Source organism: Terrapene carolina, unplaced genomic scaffold (assembly GCF_002925995.2).
Source record: "Terrapene carolina triunguis isolate 2854851 unplaced genomic scaffold, T_m_triunguis-2.0 Scaffold714, whole genome shotgun sequence".
Classification (NCBI taxonomy): Eukaryota; Metazoa; Chordata; order Testudines; family Emydidae; genus Terrapene; species Terrapene triunguis.
This window is the reverse complement of record NW_020665065.1, coordinates 11,221,246-11,247,618: the sequence shown is the minus strand read 5'-3', so window position 1 is coordinate 11,247,618 and position 26,373 is coordinate 11,221,246. Positions and strand designations below refer to the sequence as shown.

At 52.1% G+C, this 26,373-nt stretch overlaps 1 protein-coding gene across 5 annotated transcripts in view; it reads left to right on the top strand.

Annotated features, from left to right (window-relative positions):
* Positions 1-26,373, top strand: part of CASZ1 (castor zinc finger 1) — a 267,529-nt gene that overhangs the window by 102,292 nt on the left and 138,864 nt on the right. For 4 of the 5 annotated variants that reach the window (XM_024210599.1, XM_024210601.1, XM_024210602.1 and 1 more), the window contains exon 3: positions 17,684-17,770. In XM_024210599.1, the coding sequence (XP_024066367.1) occupies positions 17,767-17,770 (4 nt within the window). In that variant the 5' untranslated portion in view covers positions 17,684-17,766. The remainder of the gene's footprint in view (positions 1-17,683; positions 17,771-26,373) is intronic. The other variant, XM_024210600.1, reaches the window with a different exon arrangement.

Here is a 26,373-nt window from a genome sequence, read left to right as displayed (position 1 = left end):
ATTTGAGTGAGTTCCCCATCACCCAGAGGGATAGAGACACAACCAGAGTCAGGCTGTTGCGCTCAGTGATGCCCTGGGACCCTCCTGCACTGAACGGAAAAACAAACCACCAAAAGCATCTCGTCACTCCTATCTGCACGTTTATGGGAGGCGGGTGCAATCTGAGCAGGCTCAGGCAGGGGCGGCTCTGTGTTACGAGGAATTTTCACGTTATTACTATTATTATTACTAGGCACTTGGCTTTGTAGATGAGTCGAACCATGATTTGGTGGTTAGAGCACAGGACTGGGAGTCAGGGCTCCTGGGTTCTGGGCTGAGCTCTGCTACCAACTCAGTGCAGGCAAGTCAGTTCACCTCTCTGAGCGTCTCTAAAATGGGACTAATAGTGGCTACAGTAATAATAAATACACAAGGGGATTGAGGCAGATCTAGAATTAATGGGCCTGATCCTAAGCAGGATCAAATTGGTAGAGCTCCATTTAAGTCAGTGGAGTTACACTGACTTACCCCAATGGAGAGTCTGGCCCTATGTTTCTATAGCACTTTGAGATCCTCAGATGGATGGGGTAGAGGAAGGCATAGTGTGTATTCTGATTTATGTTTATTGTTAATAATTTCCATCTGTTATGCAGGCAATGCACACTGTAACTGTCCTGGCCCCTTCCTGATCTCGCACTTCCTCACTTCTTTCCATTAATTTCTACTCCTCTTTCTCTCGATCCCCCTCTCTCCTCTGCTTACACACATATGCAGACATCAACAGATCATCTCCTCTTGGCTCTCACCCGCAGGCCTGTTTGATGTGGTTTCCAGAGGGTTTGAACCAAGTCCCCCATCTCTCCCTCTGTCATCAGGAAGCCTGCTGTGCTCTCTGCATCCACCCGGATCTGTTTAACTGTCTCCTAGGGACGCCACCGAGCAAGCTGTCTTTTCTGCTGTAGGCCAGACCAAAGAGAAGAGAGAGAGTGCCTGAGTCTGCTCTCAGTTACACCACTCTGCATTGCTGGCAGTGCTCTGTGCGGTTATTCCCAGTTTACACTAGTGTATCTAAGAGCAGAATCAGGCCCTAGGGGAGGGTGAAGCATCGAGGGTGAAAACTTTGTATGCTGAGCATTAGATGCTGGCTTGCTCTTGTTTCAGGATCTCTACTTCCCTTGGTCAACTCATGAACTGTCATCTTGTTATCTGCCTCTGTTTCTGCCCACAGCAGATTGCGTAGGCCTGCATAAGAGGGTAGAGCCCTGGGACTCTGTCTGCAAACTCCCTCTGGTGAGATTCCCACATGGATGTAGACCAAGTGTAGTCACTGTCCTGGCTGTGGTCACTCATGCTGACGGCTGCTAGGTGGCCTGTATGAAATGACTATTATATCTCAGCCCACTTCCTAGCAGGCCCCTCCCAAAAAGCTGCCTTAAACTTAGCACCAACTGGACCCCTTGTTGGCGGTACCAATAGGGAGGCCTAGGGCTGAATGGGCCATGGAGAGTGTCCCCGGAGCCCTGCCTCCAGAATGGGGTCAAGGCACAATGACAGAGCAGTGCCTGGGCGAAGCTAGCGCTGCTGGTACCCAGGATGTTCTGTGGAGGTGGGCTATGCAGAGGCCTTCAGGCCGCCCAGCTTTCATCCCCAGTAGTGAATTTAAAAGAGCGAGCCTCATAAAATGAGCTGTGGGCTGTATCGGTGCAGGCAGAGGGAGCCAGGGGTGCTGGGACAGTTTAGCTCCCTCCTGAAGATGGCTAATAGAAATCAGCCCTGATTAGGATTAGTCCAGCTGGCACTCAGCTGGCAGGCTGATAATCTAATAAAAATTCCCAGGATTGGTTTACTCTGGGGAGGATTTGCTCTGGACACAGGAGGAGCAGGATTAGCCCAGCTGTGTTGGGTATGGGAGGGGCAAGGTGGAGAAAGAGGGAGAGGGAGGGGGCCGAAAGGGGTGGGGGACTAAGACAGACAGCAAGAATAAGTGGAAGTGACAAGGTCAGCCCAGGCCTTTGTCCTACAGCCTGATTAGAGAGTCTGTCCCCAGTTTCTTACACTTTGGGATGTTGTCGGACAAACTGGAGCTTAATTCTGTCAGAGCGTGGGAGAGATTGGAGTTGACGTCCCGGGAACATATTCCTTGCTGTGCGGAAATCCAGTCCCTGATGGGAAAATATAAAATGCCCATCAAAGCCCTGTTTGAGCTGGATGGCTGGAGAGGGCTGAGCTCCGGGCTGGTCCCCATCAAAGCTGTCATCCTGCTTCAGCGCAGAGGCATTCGGTGCACGGGGCCCGGCAGGCGGGGGGGGCTTAGGTGGGGTGGGCATGGCTCCACCAGTGCTCCACTTGACGTTGGCAATGAGCTGGCAGGGCTCTGTGGGAGGCCCATCGGAATCTCCTCCCGCGGCAGAGATGGGAAGCTCCAGAAGCCAGGCTGTTGGTCTTTTAGCTGGAGCTATCGTCTCCCAGGCGTTGAGTGATGTGGCAGCGGCAGCATCCAGGATGTGAGAGTGAGAACCCAGCAGGAAATATCCCATTCCCCAGAGGGATCCCAGGTTTGTGCAGAGCAGCTCTCTAGCATCTGTGAAAGGGAGGGCTGCCCTCAGCTGTGAGCTGCAGGTGGCTCCGATTGGCTTCCATGGGATTTGGGTAGAACAGGATCCCCATCTGGTAAGGCAGGAGTAAAGGCAGGTTGGGAAATTGCAGTGGGTTTGGGCTCTCACGCTGACTGGCAAGAGCGATGCACCTTTGGCCCGTTGCAGTTTGGACGTGTTTCTCCAACCAGACTCTGTGCACCATCATCCACATATCCCACTGCGCTGTGTCGCCACTATGTTGACAGCTTGGAATACACCTATATCACACCATCAGTAGCCTGGGGAGCTATGAATGTCCCTTGTACGCTGCATGGCTGCTGTCCTGGGGGGGCTGCGATCCCCCCTCCTATTGCACCATCCGTACGCCGGGGGGAGCCGTGAATTGGCTTTGTAGCACATTCTTTAAAGACAATAACCTGAAGGCTCACACTTTGCATTCATTGCCTGTGTCATATACAGCTAGGTTGGTGTTTCATTGAGCTGAATTGGAGAGAAACAGCCCCAACCTACTGCCTGACACTGTTCTAGACTGTTGGTGTTCTCTGTTCCCCCACTCCTCCCCATACACACACACCCATTATGGATTAGCCTGTCTGCCCCTTCCCTAGGAAGTTCATCACAAAATCCCAGCCTCCTTGCATGCATGTGATGCCTTTTGGGACATTACACTTGGATGAGGAGGGGGCAATGTGATAGGGGGCCCTTGGTAGCATTGCAGGGTGAGCCCTGCCTGGAGTAGATGTACCAGATCAGCCAGTCCAGATGTATGTAGACACAAGGGGAGGAATAATCCAGGGTGTAGACACTCTCCCATAGCCTGAATTCAATGAAGAAAAGCCCTGTCCACCTCTAAGCTCTAATGATTTTTAAATAGTGGTGATGGTTGTGAATGGGCCTGGGCACTGTACCAGCTGAGAGTGTGTTTGTCTGTGGTCCAGAGGGCCTGAAGATTATTCCTTGAAGCTCCAGGATGTGGCGATTACCTGGAAAGGACCTCCCCTTTCCCTCCCAAAAGCCCCTTAAATGACACACAAATAAATAACTAAAGCACTGTCCTCTCCCAGGCTTGGGGAGCTGCATTCATGATTGTCGACTTGATGAAATCCCCCTGGATGTAATGAGCTGATTTTCTGCTGTTAATATTGCATCTGCTGATGAAGGATTCGTTAGGATAATGGAACGAAGCTAAAATATAAATGACTCGCTGTCAAGAAGCAGCTTTTGCTTGTGTTCTCCTGACAGTTCTCTGTGGCAGGGGGGTTGTGTGTGGGGGAGGGCAGGGGGCTGGCCCTGCAAGGACGAGGACACATGTCTGGGTGTGTGCCTTGGGAAGTGACTCAATTGGGAACCTGGGAGCTTGGGGAATATGCCAGTGCTGGGCTGTAGGCCATGTCACTGAGTGGATTGCAGGAGAATCGGCTGAATCAAACGCTGCATGAGAAAGGGATCTGGCTTATCACTGTTCTTTTATTTGGCAGTGAGCTTATCTGATCAGTATACAGGGCTCCCACAAGTAAACAGCCTGCTAATAAAAGTTGCCTCTTTGGTAACCCTCGGGACTATTACCAGGGGTGATGGAAAAAGTGCTTAAAGGAGATTATTTGCATTTTTGTTCCAGGTAATTTTTGTGACTGAAATTTTCATGCTTTGCAAAGTTGCCAATTCCACCCCCAACAGCTGAAAATAGGAATTTTTGCACATTTTGACATGAAAATCCATCTTCACCAGAATGACTTTTAGAAATGCAAAGTTCTGCTTTCACTGGAGAATAAGAATGTTTTGATGAAAGTGAGCCCGTTGTCACTCAGCAGCATTCTTATATTTGAGTGGAAAATCTCGAGATTTTTGCTTTCTTTTAAAAAAAAATAGGACTGTTTTCATGAGTACGGAATAAAATAAAAAATTTGTTAGTCTCTAAGGTGCCATAAGTACTCCTGTTCTTTTTCCTAATACAGAGAATTTTTAATTTCATTGTGAATGTTTTTGCTCAGCTTTAGCTAACGTTGATTTGTTTGTCCCTTGAAGGGGTTTTGTGTGAATGTGAAAGGGTTGTTTTTAAAATGTGTGGGAAAAGGACTTAAAAACGTTTTCAGGTATCCTTGGTATCATCATGGACTGTTTAGTGCACTTCATTTCAGCACTAAACTAAACACAGTGTTGTCAACTGTCATGATTTTATCACGAGCCTGGCGATATTTGGTGTTTTTCTTCAAGCCCCACCTCCTGGAGTCAAGTGACTACTTGTGAATCTCAGCTTCCATTAAAAAAAAAAAAAAAGTTTGTAGCCCTTGTGGTTCATGAGAAAAAAGACTGAAAGTTTGCCCCCCCCCCCGAAGACCCCAAGCTCAGAAAGTGAATTAAAAGAACCTAGCATTTGTTGTTATATTTTTTAAAAATCTCATGATTTTTAAGCCAGTCTCATAATTTTGGGGACCTGATTCCTGATGCTTGACTGCTTGGAGTTGACAATACTAAACATGCTGCATTTCATTAGTGCATGGCTTGTCTTGGATGGTTTTAGACACAACAAATCCAGCATCTTGGCAGGAGATTAGACTAGATGACCCTTGTAGTCCCTTCTAACCGTATGATTCTATTCTATGGGGAATCAGGCCCATGCAGTCTATAAATCTGTGTAGCTTTTCAAATGATACCTCCGTCCTAGAAGACCCTGGCTTGTGTCGTATAGGCGCGCACAGGCTTTACAGCGCATAAGCTGCTCTTCTAGCTAAAAACATTTGTTTGACTCAATCACTCTTTGCAAAAGACCATGGATTTAAATGATCTGGGATGGGGGAATGGGGAGAAGAAGATTCATGAATACAGGTGCTCCAAAAATTTTGCATTGAAACATTTGGCAGAAAAAAACAATCTGTTTTCACCAAAAAATGTTGTTTTTTTGACACAAATACAGAACCCAGACATTTTTGTGTTTTGGTTGCCACACCAAAAAAACAAAACAAAAAAATAATTCAAAGAAAAACATTAACTGAAAGTTTACAAAATCATTATTATTAAAATGTTTTTTTTACTTGGGAACTTGAACTAGTTCTGCAAACTAAACAAATTATGTGAGTTTGGTTGCCCTGTAATCAGACACCTGGCCTTTAAACTTCTTAGGTGGTGGGGAAAGGGGAGTGTGAGAGAGAATTATGTTTTATTGGCCTAAGTCTGCTATCATTAAATTTAGTAGCAGCATTTCCATTGATGTCAGCGGGGCCGGATCATCAGACCCTACGGCTACCCTTGTACAAGCGTGTGAGGTTATGTGCATTTGTTTATTGGGAGGACGTGTGTTAGTGGACATGTGTCCATGTTTGTGTTCAAACATCAAAGTGCACTCTAGAACTCTTAGTGCATGGTAGCAGGGTTCACATGGACACTTAGTGTGCGACAGGCTACTGTACTATAGGTTCACTCCTGTCTTGCTGCACACCAAGTCTGAATGTGGACAGGCGCTTAGCTGAATGTTTGTGAGCGTTGCCCAAGGGGGATATGTCTTGTGTGCAGGTGGCAGTGTTGCCCAGGTGACTGTTTATAACTTTCCTGAGGTTGAAGCACGCTCTCGGGTTATTTCACACCCTTCCATCCCCCACGAAAGCATTTCCAGGCCATCCCACCCACAGCCTGACATGTACTTCCTTGGTGAACTCTGGAGTCCTTCGTTCCACCTGATCCAGCCCAGTGGTGTGGCGAACAATCCGGCAGCAGCCTGGTTCCCCGGAGAGGGGAGGAGGAAGGGGGCTCTGAAACTCCAAGTGCCCTTATCAGAAAAATGACCTCATGGGATTCCCTCTCCCTGCCTGCCACATCACATGGGCTCAATTTACTAGTCATATGGTACCAGCCCCAACTGGGCTCTGCAAACCCAGCTGTGCCACTCTGCCTCTCGCACCGTCAGCCGCAACAAGGCTCTGCAATGGCAAGTTGGCTGGTGCTTTGAGGCAGGAGGTGATCCAGCTTGCTCTCCAGTAGCTGTCTTGGCTGCCCAGGGCTGATGGCAGTTAGTGTGAGTGAAGCCGGCAGCTCTGGCTCAGAGGGGGCATTTCCTTGTCCCTTTGTTGACCATAACAACACTTTATAAAGCATCCCAGGCTCAGATGGGCCAATCCCAACACAGATTAGAGTGTCAGGTGCAGTTGCCAAGTGCCATGTCCAGCCCTCCTTATCCCATGGAGAGCGAGGAATGCTGTAGCATCATTTGGGGGGGGAGGGGGCTAAAAGTGATAATATAGAGATTCCATCCCTCTGCAACACCCCCCCCCAAAACAAAACAAAACACCTGTACCAGGGCAGCAGAAGTTTATGGCAAGCATGGGCTTTGCCATTCTGGGTCAGACCTTCAGCCCATCATGCCTTTAGGGGCGCAACCCTCTCCTCCATCCCCGTGGACCTTGCCAGCTGTGCAGTGCGAAAAGTGGGAGGGAGGATTCCATGCACAATGGCCAATTTGTTCCCCAGAACTACCACCTCCTCTCTTCCTCCCTCGCCAGCCATATCAGTGAACAGAGGGACTCCCGCCCCTGGGATTTGCGTATTGATGGCTGATTTGCATTGGGGAGGCCAGACTTTCCACCACCCAGGCAAGTTTCCAAGCAGGAGAGCTGGAAGGGAGCTTGTGTCTGAGGCTTGATTTGTTTTCTGGCTGTTGGTCTTGGCATTGCCAACCCCAAGCCTCCAAATATCATGTCAGGCTCCATGAGATGAGCTTAAAAATCATGAAATTTTAAGAAACAATAAATATTGGGTTCTTTTTTTCTTTGCTTGCTGGGTTTTGAGCTTTTAGGGGTCACAGTTTTTAGCTTTTCTCAGCAACTGGGAGGGCTTGACACTGGCTTTTTAAAATAAAAGCAAAGCTGAGAGTCTCACATAACCCCATGACTCCGGGAGCTGGGGATTTAAAAAAGAAACAAATATTGTGAGACTTTCCATAAAATCCCAGGAGTTGGCAGCACTCTGACCCAAGTCTAGATTTGTGTTTGATACAGGCTTGCACAGGCAGATGTCAGTGTGAAGCAGATCCAGGAAGCCCTAAAATAAGACAGAGAGAGGGGCCACATTTAGCAGGGCAGAAGTGGCGGGTGGAGACCTGCACAGCCCATTAGCCAGCCATGGAGTTCTACAACCCAGCTGCACTCCTCTCTACTATGGCAACATGGCCCATGGGGACTACCGGTCCTGTTGTGCAGTGCTCCATCTTTGGCAGAGGGGTGGCTGGGGGAAATGGAGAGTGGGATCTGCAGAGGAAACCTGAGAGAAAGGCAACTAGAAAGAGAGAGAGGAGGCGGGAGGAAAAAAAGAAAGGGAGGAGAGGGGGTGGGGTGGGAGAAAGCGAGAGAATGGAGTTTGGAGAAGGAGACAAGGCGACAAGTGCGGGGAGGCAGCCAGAGTACGGAGATCAGTGTGCTAATAAAGAGACCAAAAGCAGAATTGATTTCCTCTGGACATTTTCTGAGGAGTTTCTACCCCTGCCACTTAAAGCAAAGGACTGGATCCTGAGCAGACATAAATCATCACAGCCCTATTGAAGTCACTCGGGCTATGCTGATTTACACCAGCCCTTCTGCAGTCAATGGGGCAGTGCCATAAGAAACCCAATCGTGAGCAAATTCAAACCCCACTTTGCTGACACATTGGCCACTGCGCTTGGCAAGTGCATCCTGTTGGCTTGGGTGGAGTCACTATCTTCGGGCTGGTGCTATTGTCCCCACCATCCAGGCAGCCAGCTTAAAAAAAACCACAGTAACCCCCAAAACCCCCAACTTTGTTTGTTTCCTCCAGTCCTGTGCCCAAATCCTCCCAAACTCCCAACAAACCCTCTTGCCTCTTCTCATCCAGCCCGTCACCTGGAGTGTGTGGTGTGTGTTTGTGCGCGGTTTTCTTTTTCCTGGGGTCCCCTGCCTCATCATTATCTTAATCACTGTTGTGTTAAAAGTTTCATGCTTCCTTTGACCTTTCTTTTTGGCCTGGTTATGCTGTTTAGCCGCTTCTGACACTCATCCCCTGGTGCTATTGCCAAGGAAACCCAGCGCATTGGCCTCCCCCACACACACACTTGTCCCTTTCTATTTTTTTCTTTCCTCTTTTTTTTTTTTTTTTTTGTCTTTTAACATGGTTTTCTTAAAAAGTTTTTTAATCAATCAAATTTGAGGCAGAAAATAGGCTTGGTCACGCCTGGTCCTTGGGTCGTGTGACACTCACTCAGGATCCTGACAGCTTCTCAAAAGGGGGACTTGGGACGGAGTGGGGGAGAACAGCATGTTTCTCCAGGAAAGGGCCTGTTTCCATGACGCTGCCCCTCTCCCCCGCCATCCACTGGGCTGACACGGACCCGAGGCGTTTCAAAAGGCCGGAGTTGGGGAGTGTGCGGGGAAAGGGAACAAAACAGAATTGGGATGGAGGTGGCAGTGGGGAGTCGGGGGGGCGTGTTGGAGGCATTGACAGCTGCCCGGGTTCTTTGCGGCACTGACTCGTTGGGGAGCCGGCAGGATCGACAGTAATTTAGTCAGGCCAAGCGGGGCCTGCGAGGGCCCCGTCCAAATCCGCATAATCAGGGGCTTTTCATAACTGTCCCATTTTTCATCCCCCTCTGAGGCATTTGCTCCAGGAGAGCTGGTAAACCCACCACAGAAGGAGAAAGGGGATAAGACAGAGCTCCTGGGTCCTGGTACGCACCCCCTCGCGCTGCTTTCCCCTTCCTGCTCACTTTGCTCGCACTGTGCTTTCCTCCTCCTCGCTCTGTATCTGTCCAACTGCCTACAGCCAAGGGCCCAGCTGCCCTTCGCCTGAGCCTTACCCACTCCTCCCGGAGTCTCACTGACGGCACTGTGGCTGTCTAGGCAGCCAAGGGCTGCTCCGTGCCAGGAAGGGCATGGAGTGGCAGCGTCCAGCTGGTGTGTGTCGATCCATGGGCTTCCACAGAGTGATGCCAGCTGAGTACCTGGCCCTCTGTTTATCCATCCAACTCTGACAAACTGTCTAATCCGATCTATCCCAACCCATCACTGTAGCGCTCCCCATTTCCCTTTGCTTTCTGTTTCGCCCTCAGTCAGTAACAGTGCTAGCTCCCCCTCTCCACCCCACGTCCCTGCGCCGCTAGTCCCATTGACCCCACCCGGAACTGGGTGCTAGATAGATCAGGGTCCACCCTGCCCCTTCTCATTTATTGTCTGCCTCCCCCAAAGTCTCTCTGTTCCCCCACTTTCTTTCCCATCATCTTTCTTTCCTCCCTACCCTTTCCAGTTCTCCATTCCTTCTCTCAACTTTATAATGAACAATTCGTTTTAATTGGTTTGCTTAAGCAGCCTGACAGCAAATTAGCAGGAGCCAGGCCATGGCGACCCATTGCCAAGTTGGGGGTTTGCTGTGTTTTGCAGATGGCAGGTAGGGGAGTTAGGAGAAGAGAATCCCCTCCCGGACTACCCCTTTATGCTTGTCCCTCTCCCTTCCACTCCTGTTATGCTTGACCAATGTGGTGGGGCTTTTGTAATATGCGTTTCGTAGCCAGTGTCCATGGCCTTTCCTTGTTGATGGCATCCATGCAAAGAGCCAGGGTTGATTGTGTAGGATGATTATCTTTGCTCTTGTTCATTCCGTGCTATCCCTTTCGTGGCTCTAGCCCCTGGAGAGATGGCCGGGGGTCACCTAGATAACCGGGGCGTCACCAGGGGTGCCAGTCATGTCCCAGATCCTCACGGCAGACTTTTCTCCCTTCCCTTCCTGTTAGCTGTTGCTGGGCCAAGCTCGCCTCCACTCAACAGGCAGGAGCAGCACCAGGGTTTTTGCCGGTCCTTCCGCTCTGCGTCTTCGGGGCACTTCGGCGGTGGGTCCTGGAGCTAGTGAAGGACCTGCCGCCGAAGACCCGGAGCGGAAGGACCCCCTGCCGCCAAATTTCTGCAGAGGACAGCAAAATGCCACCCCCCAAATCCTGCCGCCCTAGGCAACCGCCTAGGGTTGCCTAGTGGAAGTGCCGGCCCTGTCAACAGATTTCAGAAAAGAAAAAGGGGACGGAGAGGATTGGGATTTCCCAGCTCCCCCCTTTATAGGGGTGCTCGTTGCATGCCAACTGGAGATTCTTTGGGACAGTGAGGGAGCAGCTTCTCCCCAGAGGGCAGGTGGGTGTGTGGGTGTGGACGAGAGTCTGGGCGAGGGGTCTCTGCTGTTTTCTGTCATTGCAATAATTTCCTCTCTTTCTCTCTCATGAGAAAGAAACTGCCAGATGGAGGGGAAGGAGAGGAGTGGGGAGAACAAGCCCAGGAGGAGAGCTCTTCCTAGTTACAGAGACTGTGGGCTGGAGAATGGGACAACTTGTTTTGGGGGGCAGGTCATGAGCTGTTTTTGCTGCTGGCTAGCTAGGTTTAGAGCGCAGGGCTCTGCTCTTTGCACAGGGCTGCGGGGGATTGGGAGCTGGCTAACAAGTCTGATGGGCGTAGCTGCCACTGCCATGGGGGAAGCAGGAAGACAAAATGTGTTTCCCTTCCGTATCTTCCCGTTCAGCCTATTTGTTTTGCTCTGACAAAACCAGGATCAATAGGAGGAGTGGGGAACTGGATGTAATTATCCAGAGCCAGAGCTTTGGGCTGGAGGCCTGATGGCGTCTTCTCTTCCTGCTAAGCCCCGGCTTGCTCTCTCTGCCATGCCTAGCTCCTCACCTCGCCTTGCCAGCCTCTCCCACTGCTCCCATGGGCCACGGCAGGAAAGTGGACTGTTGTCTCATGCTGCTGTCTGGACCCTTTACGACTGGGAGGGACACGGGAGGCTGGGCCAGGTGCTCATTCCAGTGCTTGGGGTTGGGCTGGGCTCAGTGCTTTTGGGGGCTGGGCTGGGCTCTCCTCCTAGCACCTGTCCATCCTCATGCTGCTGGGCTGAGCTGGGCTGGGCATCCGTCCTGGCGGTGGAGGGCTGGGCTTGGGCTGCTCTCTTTATCTGCCTTGGTTTGTCAGGCTGGAGAGAGCCCAGGACACTTCTTCTTGCTAGTGACTCCTGGACTTTCTCAGTTGTCCCTCTTCACAGCTCCTCAGTGCATTCTCTCCCTCCGACCTGCTAAGCCCCACTAGCTCAAGGTTTATATCTGAGCATGTTTTTCATGGCCACCAGGAGCATCTGTGGAACTGAAAACAGAGGAGAGCTGATGTCTTTGTGCTATTTCCATCATGCAGGAACTGGGTCCTCTGCTGCATGGAAAACACAAATCAGTACAAAGTCTAGAGCCTGCGGATCAGCTGGTACAACTCAATGCGGATGCAGCCATGACTGTTGTGGCAAATGCCATGATGTGTCACCTTGCCACGGCCTGGCCTCTACCCCTCCAAGTACCCTTTTGAATAAATTTCTGTTGGTTTTAGAGCTCGCAAAAGTGAGAGAGGCTGTTAACTCAAGTGTGGACAGGTGCAGTGCAGGTTCCTGCCAGTGCACCTCAACTTGGACCTCCAGCACCCATTGTTCCTCCAGTCTGGCTAGTCCCTCAGCACCTCTGGCTCAGCTCTTGCTATCCTAGCCCTGCATTCCCACACAATCCAGCCATTGCACCTCAGTCCTGACCTTCAGCCCCCTCTGCTAGTCCACTCCGAGGCTCTGCTAACCCTCTTACATCCTGAGCTGTTATTCTAGCCGTGGGCATCTCCAAAGCAAGGACTCTCTGTTAGTTAGGAGATTTCTTTTCTTTTTAGTGAGTGATGTAGATAAGTGTCTACTAGAGGCTGGGTTGAGACCTCCCAACTCATCTCACTTGTGGCCTCGGCTGGCTCATTCTCACTGAGGTATCCCTGCAGCACACAAATATCCATGGGGAGAATATTTGTTCTGAATAGATGGAGAAAGCAAATATCTGGTGCAGGGTTGCTGGAACAAGTTGTATAGTGGGGGTGCTGAGAGCTATTGAACCAAACTGTAAACCCTGCATATGATGTAAAACCTATATATGATGGAAACTTCAAGCCAGGGGGTGTGGCAGTACCCCCAGCACCCTTAGTTCCAGCACCTATGGTCTGGTGAGCCGTAAGTTCCCTTCTGCCTCTTCTGACGTGTGCTGCTGTCTGCTGGTATTTTAAGCCATTTTGGGTTTTCTCATCTTTGTCCAGCCTCTTTGCAGCTCTGGTGGTGACAAGTCCTGCACATCCGTGAGCCAGAAGAATGGGGACTGGGCAGCTTGCAGGTTGGGAATGGGCTACAGAGCCTTTTGCTCCAACAGGACGGGTTCAAATCTAGCCCAAGCTCACTGCCACCTGACAGCCATTCCTTGGGCCGTGCAGAGGAATAATCACACCTCATCCTTCCTCCACAAGTACTCGGTCCAATCCAGACACGTGTCCACATTCCAGAACTCACAGCTGGGCTTGCTGCTAAGCTGGCCCACTTGTTGGCTGTCTCAGCAGAGAGCTCAAGGACTGAGTGGACTGTAGAGGCTGAACTCCACTTTCCATGTGTGTTTGGGGAAGCTCTCGGCAGGGGCGGGGGCAGGGGGAGAGTTTGCTCTGCCGCTTACCAAGCTGTAACTTGCCTTTAGATTTGTTGTTGTGTTAGATTGCAGTAGTACCCAAAGCATACCAGGCACTGTACAACCCTATAGGAATGCACAGCCCCTGCCCCAGTGAGCAGACAATCCGTGCTCTCCTGGGCTACCTTCTCACCTGCACTCCAACTCACATATAGAGAAGAGAACGTGCGCATGGATACGCTGCCCCTCCCCGTGCAGCCCCATGAACTCTGTAATGATCCCAATAGCTCTTTACACTCAAATAGCCCCTTCCAGCCTAGGATCACCCACCGCTTCACCAAGGTAGGTGGTGCTAGGGTGGGGAAAAGGACTCGTCTTAAAGGAACCCAGGTGACGCAGCGTGGAAGTGGAACCCCTGGAGTCCTGACCTGCTCAGACCCTACTACCAACCACTGTGCCACCCGCAAGCGAGACCCCAAAGCCTGCAGAGTTTTGCAGCACGCTGCTTCCTGCCGTGCCCGCTGGTTTGCTCAGCTGCTGAGAGGAGACCTTCCCCCCCACCCCCCAAACACACACAATCCGCCTGCTTGGCTCAGCCTGTGCGCTGTTCCTTTAAGATGAGTGCGCTGTGGGAATTGTGCGCCAGTGCCAGCTTTCATTCCGAGCGTCTCTCCCACTGCCCCCCTTCAGAAAGTTTCCTGCCCAATTGTTATGTGCGATCCGATCTGAAAGTTGCTCTCTAAGCTTCTTGTCACATTTTGACTTAATGAAGTGCAACTGGAGTGGGAATTGGGGTTCATCACGCCAGTCTCGCTGCGCTCCCTTGTTGTCAGAAAACAGGGGCGGTTGGGGACTGTAATGCAACGCTGCAAGTCGTTATCATTCCGGTCAGTCTGTTTAACACAAAATTAAACAAAGAACTAATTAGTGCCTCATGAATTAATAAATGCGCAGTTGCCGGGTAGGAAGGGGAGGAAGGAAAAAAGGTTGTTGAAGGAAAGATACTGAAAAAGTCGAATTAGGATGTTGTGTCAAGGGGAAGGGGGGGGGAAGAATCGGAGTCCACTTTGGCAAAGAGTTTGGGATTCACTGGTTTTCCCGGCACATGCTTCCCCCCACTCCCCACTTGTCCGCTCCAAGCGGAGCTGCGCAGCCGGGCGTGGGGGAAGAGGCATGTCCAGCTCGCTCCACGATGAGCCCTGTAAGCCGGGACTGGGATTCAGAGGCTGGTAGCCAGGTATAAATATTTATAGAGAGAGGACTTTGCTGCCCAGCTGTGGGAGCTGGTGGAGATGCAGGCTGAAAGCCCCTCCTTCAGAGGGAGACAGATGGGGTAGTAGAGGGGGGATGGCAAGTGGTCCCCTCCGCTCCCCCAGAAGCTTTGGAGTCACATGACAATGTGCCCTGGAGCCCCGGCTGCTCTGAAGTGATTCTAAGCCATCCCCAAGAACTTGCCCTCCCTCCAGCTCTGGCTCCTCACTCTGAGGAAGGCACCAGTCCTGGGACTCTCAAACTACCGCAGCTAGAAGAGGGTGGAGTGGGGAGAGGCGAGGAGAGAGAAAGTTGTGTAGGTGGCAAGGGGCAGGCCAGGGCAGGCCAAGGAGGCCTGCAGGCCGCACAGGCAGGCCACTTGGAGTATATTTTATTTGAGAATTTGAGGCTGCCACAATAACCGTTTTTAATCCCAGATTAAACATGCCCCAGAAGCACCCGGTCCTTGCTGCGCCAGACCCCCTCCCCATAGCAGTGAATGAGCATAACGGGCCGAGGGATGGGGAGTGGCAGAGCCAGGGGTGGGGGTCCTTGTCAGATCCCCCGCCCATGTCTGGCGATGCCCTGCCCCGCAGGTGGTGTGCTGCTGAGCGGACTGCGCTCTGGTGCATTGTCAGGCTGGGAAGTCAGGCAGAGCTGGGGGAGGGAAGAGTCCATCCTTAAGAGGACATGTCAAGTACAATTAGCGTTATCTGTCTAAATATGTACTGGGAACACAGAATACAAGAGGAGGCCTGGCTGGCTTTAATGGAGACATATGCAAGGTCATATTGCCTCATACAATCCCCCAATCTGATTTGGGGATTACACATTCTAAGTAAATTGGCGTTATTCCTCTTGCATCACTGATAAGCTGAGGCTGAAATAAGGGGGAAAAAACAATTAAAAACCCAAACCCAACAATTGGCCACACGCGGGAGCGGAGGAGGTAGAGGCAGGGAGAGTAAGGAACAGAGAGCCCAGGGAGGGAGCGTGAGAACAAAAGGGAGCGAACCAAAGGGAGGAAAAAGTGAGCCGGAGGGAGACGGACAGGCTGGCCGAGAGGCAGAGGAAGAGGGAGTCCAGGTGGGGAGCTGTCAGTCCCTGTAGCTGCCGGAGAACGTAACCGTGTCCCCAGCCTCGTTAGTGTGGGGTTTGATTAGGGAGGAAGGAGCCGGAATGGTTATGTATCTTCCTCACACAAGCGGCTCCTTTCACTCTACGTCCATCCATCCATCTGGGATTTCTCATCAGCATCTTCCCACTCTGGGTCCCGGCCAAAGCCAGGCATCTTTCTCTGGCACGGCGTTCGGGAACTGGCAGAGTGTGAGCGACAGGAGGTGGTTGTTTGATTGCAGAGAGCACTGGGACCCCAAAACACAAGCAGTCAATTCCTGCAGGGGTGGCTGGGCATCCAGAGCTGAGACCCTTTCTCTTCTCTCTTTGGTGGTATTCCTGGGAGGGGACTGGGTCGAGAGAGCATGCTGCCTTGTAAGGGAGATGCAGTGTGGTCTAGTGATTAGAGCAGGGCTTTGGGAGTACGGACTCCTGGGTTCTGCCACTAACTCAGCGTGTGACCTCGGGCAGGCCACTTTCACTGTGCACTCCCTGCAGGCCCAGCTGTAAAGTGGGGTAACAGCCACCTCTCCAGGGGCTATGCAGAAAGACTTGTCAATGGGTGGGAAGTGCTTTGTAGGGTGACCAGACGTCCCGATATTTAGGTGTTTGTCCTGAGTCCCGACCGATCTTCGGTCGGTACGCAATTTGTCCCGATATTTCGCTCCGCCGGCTTTTTTGTGTGTGTGTTTGTGTGTGCGCGCTCCTCCCCGCCCCATGTGTCCCTATATTTTCTTCCTCTCATCTGGTCACCCTAGTGCTTTGCCATCCTCAGATGGAAGGGGCTGTATAAACAGGCAAAATCTCCTCATTCCACACAGGCTCCCTGAGCCCTCTGTCGCCTTCCCAGTCTCCTTGAGAGAAGGGACCTCATATCTGGCTGCTTTCTGAGCTGTCAGCCCTCTCCCCCCGCTCTCCTCCCATGGTGGCTGTGCAGGATAAGCCCCCTCCGGAAGTCTCATGGCGCAGCTTTTATGCTCTGTCACATTTTTGGAACATATGGTTTTAAATAATTCAATTTACTTTTCATGTGTTTCACTGGGACTTCTTATCTTTTTTCCTTGTCCCTTCGCTCCCCATTCTCTGCTTTTCCCCAATACCGAAAGCCTGCAGATGAATGGCTAGGAAGTGCTGGGCCTTGTGACCCTGTACTGCATCCCTCATGGCTAGCATCACATCTGTATGCCAGGGAGGTCACAGCTCCTCCAACCACTGTGACATCACTGCCACAATGCTCCTGAGCCTCTGGGAGAGGCAGGGTCAGGAGGGTGAATGGGAGGAGCATGGTGTTGGGGGTGGAGTCAGATGGATGGGTGGGGGCGTGGAAGTGGAGGAGGGGTCAGGAGAGAGTGGGAGGGGCATGGTGACGGAGGAGGGGTCAAGACAGAGTGGGCGGGGCATGGAAATGGAGTCAAATGGAGGCCAGCAGGAGGAGCCTTATACATGATTTGTAGTGAGCATGTGTGAAAGAAGCAGCAGCAGCAGCAGCAGCAGCAGCAGAAGAAAATCAATTCCTAGAAAATAAAGGGCTTTCTACTTCATAGTTGTCGCACTGTCGCTGTTCCCTATCAGTGAAGCAGGGCCCAGCCAAACCCTGCCCTATAGAGGTTGCCCTCTACCCACTTAACTATTCCCATCCCAGCCCTGTAGGCATTACCCCATCCCAGCGCTCTCTAAAGCAGTGGCTCTCAACCAGGGGTACACAGAGGTCTTCCAGGGGGTACATCAACTCATCTAGATATTTGCTTAGTTTTACAAAAGCATAAAAAGCACTAGTGAAGTCCGTACAAACGAAAATTTCATACAGACAGTGACTTGTTTATACGGCTCTGTGTACTATAAAGTGAAATGTAAGTACAATATTTATATTCCAGTTGATTTATTTTATAATTATATGGTAAAAATGAGAATGTGAGCAATTGTTCAGTAATAGTGTGGCTGTGACACTTTTGTATTTGTATAGCTGATTTTGTAAGCAAGTAGCTTTCAAGGTGAAACTTGGGGGTACGTGAGACAAATCAGACTCCTGAGAGGGGTACAGTAGTCTGGAAAGGTTGAGGGTCACTGTCCTAGAGCACCAAAGCAGGAGTACAGTGAATCTCCCAAGGGGCATGGCACACAAGCCTCGTTGCAGTGCACCGTGAAGCCAAAAGCAAAGCAGGGTTGCTCTGTTGCCAGGCAAATCCCATGGGCCCCATGCCTGCCCCTTGCTCTGTCATGCCTCTGTATCTGATCTGAGCACCCCTGTGTGTCATGGCTTCCTGGGCCAGGGACATTAACCATCTTCCCTCTCTTTCCTCCTCAGGATGAAGTGACTTTACAGCTACAAAAAAGGCGAGAAACCAGGCCTTGAAATCTCCGAAAGGTAGGAGAGACATCCAGGCTGCAATGGGTATGTCTCCAACCCTCCTGGGTTCTCTTTACCTCTGCGTGTCTCTCACATTCCGTGGCCTAGTCTTTGTGGCCTTGTCTGCACTAGGGCTCCCACTGGGGCTAAAACCGGGGAGGCTGAACTGGCGTTAGCAATAGAGGGAGAGGTTAGTGGGGAGGGTCTAGCGCAGACATGGCCTGTGTGTGTCTCTAACCCTGTGTCCTTGTCTCTATATGTCAGTCTCTGTTGGTTCCTGATCCTGCTTCTCTGTAGGGCCTCTCTCGGCCTCCTCTCTGTGTTCCCTGTCCTTGCTGATGCCAAGGCATGGATGGACACAAGGGGCCTGGCAGAGCAGGCTGTGCTACCTCCTCTCCTTAGCCCATGAGCTGGCATGGCAGGAGATGGAAGAGGACTTTGGTCTCTCTTTGTGTCTGAGACCCCGTCTCTAGAAGGTTGGGCTGGACTCAGTTTGACCAGAAGCAAGCTGAGATGGTGATGTCTGTGCTCAGCCCTGACGGGGACAGAGACTCATGGCTAGTAAAACAGCAGCATGGCTCTAATGTGGCGGGGGGTGGGTCTGTCTGTGTCCCCCACTGCATCCTGAGCTTCTCCAGACCCTCTCCTCAGGGGTCCTGGGGCTGCCCTGTTACTGCAGTGGGGATTTCATGGTCTTCTGGGGCAAGAGCTGGAAAGGACTTTTGGTCCATGCCCCAGCACTCAGAGAGTTTGACTGTTCCCTACAGCATCTTCTCCAGGGCTTCCCAGTCTTAGAGTCTGTAGGAGGTAGGGGCCCTAATCCTGTGGAAAAGGTTGTTGGGTGCCTAATGGCTTTAGGCTCCTTTTAAAATCCCATACTAAATGTCCTGGGTGAGGGGGCCTTTACCCCTTTCCTTGGGAGACTGCTCCACAACCTCCGAGATCTCACTGCAATTCCCAGGATAGGTCTCATCCTCCCTGCCCCATAGTTATGGCCCCTACAGAATCCTGAGCCTCCCTTCTGGGCACTTACACCCATTCCCAAGCTGTTTTCACTACCCTTTCTGAGGCGTCGCCAAGATACTGGATCTAGCTTCTCCCATCAGTCCCTCTGGGCTCTGAAGTGGTCTGGCTCTCCTGTGACCTCCCATCACCTGGGCACCATTGCGCTAGTACCAACTTGCTGGTAATGACAGGTCTCTGGAATCACTTGGGGATGCTAGGGCTTGCTGGGAAGTGGGGAGGGGGAGTTTGCAGTGATGTATTGGAGTCCCTAGCAGAGAAGGTGCAAAGAGAGCTGTGGGATCAGTGAGTTAGGGGGAGGGGGGGGGTTGTCTTCTCTGGGGAGCACCGGAGCCAGATCTCAGGCCCATTACTGCGCCTGCCCGTTCTGTACTGCCTTACCTGCTTAGTGTACGTCTGCGCTGCAATAAATGACCCGTGACAGCCACTGCTGGCCCAAGTGAGCTGCATGGGGCTCATGGGTGTGCCACCAGTGGGATAGCAGCAGTACGACAAGGGGAGCAGCCTGGACCTTACGGTCAAAAGCATTGGAGGCCTGGGCGTTGTGAGTAACTTTCCTCCCGCCTTGACCACCATTTTGACCAAACATGTGGGTGAATCTGTGAGAATGTGAGGGATGGACAGACAGACATTAGTCCCCCTCTGGCTGACCACAGTGACTGTATCAAACCCATATGTGCTGCTGAGGCTGCCCAGCAGAGATGCTCATGCTGGTTAGCCCTACTGAATTGGTTCTGCCTTTTATGTGGATAGAGAAGCAAAGGACGAAAGCAGGCCGTGGCCCCGTGCCTCCCAGGGTGTGTGAACCCAATTGCAGACAGGCCATTGCCCTCTGGCTCTAGGGGTATATGCCCCCCTCACCCAAAGGGCTAGGAGGAGGGAGGCTGCTGAATGAATCCCATTGCTTAGAGGAAAACACGGTGCAGTGATCTGAGCACAGGACTGGGAGCCAGGAGCCCCACGCTTCTAATACCCACTCTGGCATTGGCATTGGCTCCTTCATGGCCTTGCAGGCGTCTCCACGACCCTACCACTCCTCCCCACCCAGCTTGGTTTTCTGTTTCTTATGCCAAGCCCCCCTTGAACCTGTGGATTCAGGCCAAGCAGCCTCAGTGGGACTTGCGGCTGGACTGGGCAACTCTGGAGGAGCTCCCAGGCCAGGCTGTGTCAGATGGAGACCCCAGGCCAGGCTGTGTCAGAGGGGCCCCTGGGTTGGGCCTGGCGGTGTCAGAGGTGACCGGTGGAAGGCCAGTGTTATGTAAATATTTCTGCTGTAACATGGCAGGAGTGAATGGCCCTGTGTGTCCATCCATCATTGCTGGGGAACAGAAGGCTCCCTGGGAGCGCGGGGGGTGAGCGGCGCGGGGGACGCAGACACAGGCAGCATGTGCCCGACTCATAAACTGTTTGTTTTCTTTTTGTCTCTCTCATTTCGGGGCACCCCGCTGGGAACGACTCTCTGTTTTGTCCTCGCAACCTCTCTCCCCTGCCTGCTCAGTACTCACTTTTTCTCTCCCCCCTCACCCAAAAAAATCCCCCGTTCACATTGCGGCTTCTTTCTCTAACTTCAAAGACTCCCCATCATTGTTTGGGATCTGCAGGCAGTGGCCCTGAAAACGTGATCACAGCCGGGCACAGTGTAGGTCACCACTGAGCACCATGCGCCGAGTGCTGAAAGGAACAGGCAGATTCTTCCCTTTTCATGCTTCACAACCCTGGTTACAGCTCTCTCCCTCGCTGTGCTCCTTCTTCTTGCTCTTTTCTCATCCCTTTCCTCTCCCTCTCAGTCCCTCACTTCTCCCTTATCCACTTCCTTCTTCCTTTGCTCTCATTCTGTCCTGCCTTTACTGTTCTTTTCCCTTTCCCTTTTTATTTCTCCCTCTCTTTTCTCTGGCACTATTTTGGTTTTCTCTGTCTTCTCTTTCATTCTCTCGTTCTCTCCTTCTCACTCTTTTCTCTTGTTCCCTGTTTTTGCTCTCCTCCTTCCGTTTCCCTCCTCTCTACACTCCCCCTACTAGAGGGGTCAGGTTTGGTTTCCTCAGGGGCAGAGGCAGTTGTTCAGGGAGGCGCTTTCTCCCCACGTCTGTTCTGTGGCAGGATTAGTTTGGCATTTGGCTGGGTTTCAGTCTCGTTTGTTGTGCCTTGAGTTTCTGACCTGGATTAGTCCAGACCAGCCTCTGGCCATACCTCCCCAGCAAGGCACTTGCTTGCTGCCTTTGTTCAGAGCTGTCCTGTTCCTCCATGGGCTGCGAACTGTTAGCTAGGACCCTGTTCGGGCAGGGACTCCGGATCCTTCACTGACACAGAGGCAGCTTCTAGGCCCATGCACTGGACTCGTCTGGTATGCCCCGATTAGGGTTAACATTGCAACAAAACTCACAAACCCCAGATAGTTCATACGGAAATGGAGAAACAGGTGTGAGTTGACCAAAAGCCCCATGCAGGGTGATATTTCGGCTGGGGGTGGTGCAGAGATACCCGGGGCTTTTTCAGGGTAAAACTGGCCTGGGGTTTTGAGCAGAAATCCCAGCTCATTTTTTCAATGCACTTTGGACAGAGATCACTTTGTTGCACTGAAACTTGGGGAGATGGGAACTTGTGCTCAATCTGACTTAGAACTGGCTGCTGTGGAGAGCAATGTTTCTGGATTGTGAACTGGGCTCTGGCAGCACCAGGATTTCCCAGTGACCCTGCATCTTTCTGCCCGGGGCAATCAGCCAGCACCTAGCTTAGGCTCCCTCCACTGCCTTCTCCTGCAGGTCCCTGGGCTGGGTGCTTAGGTTCTCTCCTGTCCCCCGGGATCAGAAATCTCGGTGCTCGTGCCTTTGCGAGGCTGCTTTAAGAGTGAGGAGCCCACCAGCAATTGTCTCTGGCTAAATAGGGATATTAAGGGACGTTGCGGCAGAGGTTATGGCGTAATAATTTGTCCTAACGAGCTGGTGTCACGTTCTCCAAGGCCTAGCCGTGCCGAGAGTGAGAGCAGTGGCAGGAAGCAGCTGCACTCGCCGACCTGCCAACCCAGGTTAATGAAGTGCTGCTCTGCTTAGGGGTCAGAGAGCAGGAGCCTGGCCACCCTTTGCTCTCCAACCCTGGGCAGCCAGTGGGATGACTGTGGGCTCTTTATTGAGCTGAGGGCCCTGGGGGAAGGTGCCCCCAGTGCATTCGGGAATGACTTGGCTTTGCCCTGCAGGAGCGGTGTTATCCCATGTTGTGAGGCTGGCACTTCCATGCTGTGCAGGGCTGCGGCATGCTCCCTGCAGGCAGATGGCCCATTGCTCCCTTGGGAGACTCCCTGCTAGGAGGGGTTTGCTCTGAGCTCACAGGGTAGACCCAGCACTGCCTGTTTGTTGAGGGTGACAGTGCGAGAGTGGAGAGCTCTTGACTCTGAGAGATGCAGAGACTCCCAGGCCAGGAGAAACCATTAGGATCATCCAGCCCGAGATCCTGCAGAACCCAGCCATAGAAACCTACACAGGGCCGACTTTGCCAGCCAGCGGGACTGATGTAAACTAGTACCCAGGAAGTTAGAACCACTGGGGCAACCGGTGTGCTGCCAAGGACAGATGCTGTGCTCAGATACACAAGGATGGATGGATGGATGGATAGATAGAAATAGCGCTCTTCCTCTACTCCTCCCCTTCTCTGTCCCTCACTCTCCTTTTCCTTCTTTTCTCCTTGCCCCTTCTCCTTCTCTTCCCTCCACACCAGCCTTATGCCCGAGCCAGAAGTCACTTATGTCTCTATCAACTGAGCATGGTCAGGTAGCAGGGACCTGGCAAGGATTTTACTGATGCTCCAATCAGATGTGTTATGGACTATGCTGTTCCCAGGTGTGGCCAGTGCCAATGCTGGACCTCCACACTCTGTGCCCCTGGGCCTGCGTGTAAGTGCCCTGGGGCAGAGCCCAACTGGCTTTGCTGTTTAGACAGCACCTGGCACCTGGTGGACACTACCAGAAACAACTAACGTATGGTAGTGACAGCACACTGGGGAGAATCCTCCATCCCAGGCTGGCATGGTGATTGGCAGGCTTGCTGGGGTCCTTCACCCCCTCATATGGCAGAACAAGTCACAGACTGAGCCTCCTCTCAGCTGGCTCTGGGCCCTCAATACACAAGACCAATCCCATCTGCTTGTCTCCTGTTCCAAGTCTCCTCCTCTCTGCTCTCGAACCCCTGCCCTGTTCTTCCTTTCTCTTTGCTTTTCTCTCTGTCTTCATCTCCCTTCCTCTCTCTCCCTTTCATCTACTCGGAAGGCTTTACTTTACTTCCTTGTCACCCTAATTGATTGCATTAACCTTTCAGCGTATTGGATTTCCCCAGCACTGTGCAGAGAGTGCTGTGCAATATGCTTATAATCTGGGCTGTAACAGACAGGGAGCAGTCAACAAGCCCCTTTTCCAACAGGTTCCGCGGGCAACTTGTTCTCCAGGAGAGATGCTGATGCCCCCCTCTCCCCTGCCACCCCTACCCACACTGGAGCCCACCAAAGCCTGGCACGTTGGCTTTGCAGCCGGAAGGATGGGGGAGAAATTATTTGGCTCCCCTGCCTTCCCCCATTCCCTTCCCACATGCATACACATTGAATTCTCCTCTCCCTTTCCCGTCTCCTTCCCATGCCCTACAGAATATTGGCCTGGGTGAGCAGAGCCCTTCGATTCCTGCACAGGGCTGGCTGTAATTCTGCCCTTGTTTTCCCTTGTGCCTCAGTGTGCCTCACTTTTGTCCTGCCCATTAAAGAGACGCTGCCCACTAGTTTACTCTAGGCCCTTCATTTAAATGTTGTTTTCAGAGGGAGGGGACTACAGTACCTCTTGGAATCTATATGTGTTTTCATACAACCATGCTGTGCTGGCGAGCTAGCAGGGAGCAAGGGCTGTGCCCAGATTGGGACTCAGGAGACCAGGGTTTTGTTGCAGGCTCTGCCACTTGCTCAGGCCAAGTCACTTTGCCTCTCTGTGCCCTGGCCCTGCTATCGCACAGAGCTCTGATATTTATTCCCTTGGTGAAGTGCGGTGTGAGCTCAGGCGCGTTACCACTGAGGAGCATGGGCCGGGGGGAGGAGGGGGAATGTAGAAGTGACTGTAAACAGGCAGCGGAGCTGAGCAGCCAAGTTTCATTGCCCACGCTGATTGAGGTGCAGAAGGAAACCTGTGACATCACTGGGGAGAAGTGCGTGGGCCTGTCCGATGTCTGGCACCCTGCATCTGCCTGGAGACCGTTAGGGCGCGGGGTGGGGGTAGGGGACGCTTTCAGCGCTTTTAATGTTTTAAAAATCTAAAAAAAAAAGGTAACATGGTTTTGCTCTTGCCCATGTCTCCTTCCAAGGGCCAACATGTCACCTTCCCGCTCTCCCCACCTGGGCCTGAAATCAGCAAAGCACTTAAGCACATGCTTAACTTTCAGCACCTGCTTAAGCACCATCCAAGCCAAAGGGATGTGCTTAAATGCTGTACTAGATTGGGATCCTGGGGCCAGATCCAAAGCCTGCTCAGGGACCGCCTTTGGGTTCCATGTCTGTACAGTGTCTAGCACAGCGGAGACTGATCTGTGACTGGGGTCCCTAGGGAGACAAGGTGAGTAAGGTCATATATTTTATTGGACCAACTTCTGTTGGTGTGAGAGAGAAGCTTTCGAGCTACACAGAGCTCTTCTGCAGGTCCCTAGGAGTTATCTCAATATAATTAATGAAGAATAATAGTGGAAGGACTCCCATTGACTTTAGTGGGCTTTGGATCCAGGTCCCTGAATGGGAGAGTTACTGATGTGTCTGTTGGAGAGTGGCCCCTGCTTCCCTTGGGGTGATAACTTGTCCGTAGAGACCTTGTGCATTACTGGCCAGTCTGCAAGGGGAGAACGGAAAGGCATGCGGGGTGGTGTGTGTTGTGTTCCCAAGGCCCGTCTCTGTATTACTGGGAGGGGCAGAGAGAGCATGAGGCAGAGAGAGAAGAAGAAACTTTATTCAGGGCAGTCATTCCCAAAAGTTAGTCATCAGGAGAGGAGGTTAAAGGGAGGGACTTTTATTTTAGGGGAAATGAAGGAGGGAATGGAGAAGAGAAGCAAAGGAGGAGAAAATGCAATAATGAGAGGGGGGAGAGAGAGAGGCAGCAGCACCTCCTAAATGGAAGAGTAAACAGGCACTGGGAGGCATTAACTTAATTGATTGTTCTGCAACAGGCTGAACGCTGTGTTATTCTGTCGCCGTGGCAACAACCCAAAAAAATTGTCAGCCTGTTTGGATGAAGTGAAGCGAAACATTCTCTAATTTGCGGTGATCCTGGTGTTTGTTTTCCTTCCGAAGGGGCGGGGATCCATTGATCTATTGTTTGCACAAAGCTCTTTCTGTATGGAGATTGGGGGAGAGGGGAGGGCTGGGGATGTTTCCCCCATGCACCCTGGTTTCATCAAGAGGGTTGGTAGGTGAAGGTGAAGGGGGCGGGGGGACTTTTCCCTGCTGTATTTTAACCCCGCTGGTGGGAGCCGTAGCTATATTCCCTAGGATCTGCCTTTCCCAACTGGCCATGTTGACGGCCCCACCGATCCAACTAAAACACCTGAGAGTGCAACCTTTTGTGCCGGGAAGAAATCTCAGGGGAGCAGGAACTTTGAGTTTCTTTTCCTAGTCTCTTCAGGTTGCTATACTGTGCCCATCACCATGGTGTCTGAGCTGTTCCCCCTCCACCACCCCAAGCTGTGAAGTCCCTGCTTGGGGTGGGATGGAAGTGCCGGAGGGCTTCGTCATTCATGGCAGAGGGAGGAGGCAGGGTGCTGCTGGGGTGAGATCTTTGTCAAGTTGTCTCTGGGCTTTCAGGAATATTCCTGGTCTCCTTTCTGTGTTGCAGCCCCTGAAGCTAGACAATGAGGTCCAAACATGCCTCTGGGGAAACAGACCCCTCCCTAGTCTCTGGCTGCTTGCGCAGCTCCTGAGCATGTGCATGCGTGTGTGTGTGTGTGTGCGCGCGCGCTTTCTTGAGTGTCTCTGTGCATGTCCCCCGTGCATGTGTAGTGGAGAGAAGAGAATAAGTTATAGTTTCAGCCAAGACCATGTTTGCTGTAAGGTTAGTGAGGGAGATAGCTCTGACACCTTTCAGCTCCTTGCACTCTCTAGTTGTATGATATCCCTTCACCCACAGAAATGCAGCCACCCCTTGGGATGGAAGATGTGCCCCGTTTAGCAGCCTGCAACAGCCCCATGTAGCTGCGTAGGGCAGGAAATGCAGGTGAAAGCAGAGATGGAATTTGCTGTAGGCAGGAAGGATAAAATCACCACGAGGGGGATCTGGCCCAGGCCCCAGGGAGAACAGCCCGACTCTGAAAAGGTGCCATGGGCACCTTTAGTCCCCTGTGCACCTTCCGCAACACAGTCCCCCTGGGGCCACACAGGAACTCCTGGGAATGACACTCGCCAGCCACAGCTGCTGACTTTCAAAGGGAACATCCCTGCGCCAAGAACTGACTTCTGCTGAGAAACGTTCAGTCAGCTTCTGGGAGAGGGGGAAAGCCTGACAGGAGCCAGCCTGCACAGCGAGGGGAGAGTGGGCAGGGCTGGACTGCTGGGTGGGGAGGGGCAGAGGTGGCTCCATGTCAGTGGTAGGAGCGCGGGCAGAGGTGGCTCCGTGCCAGTGG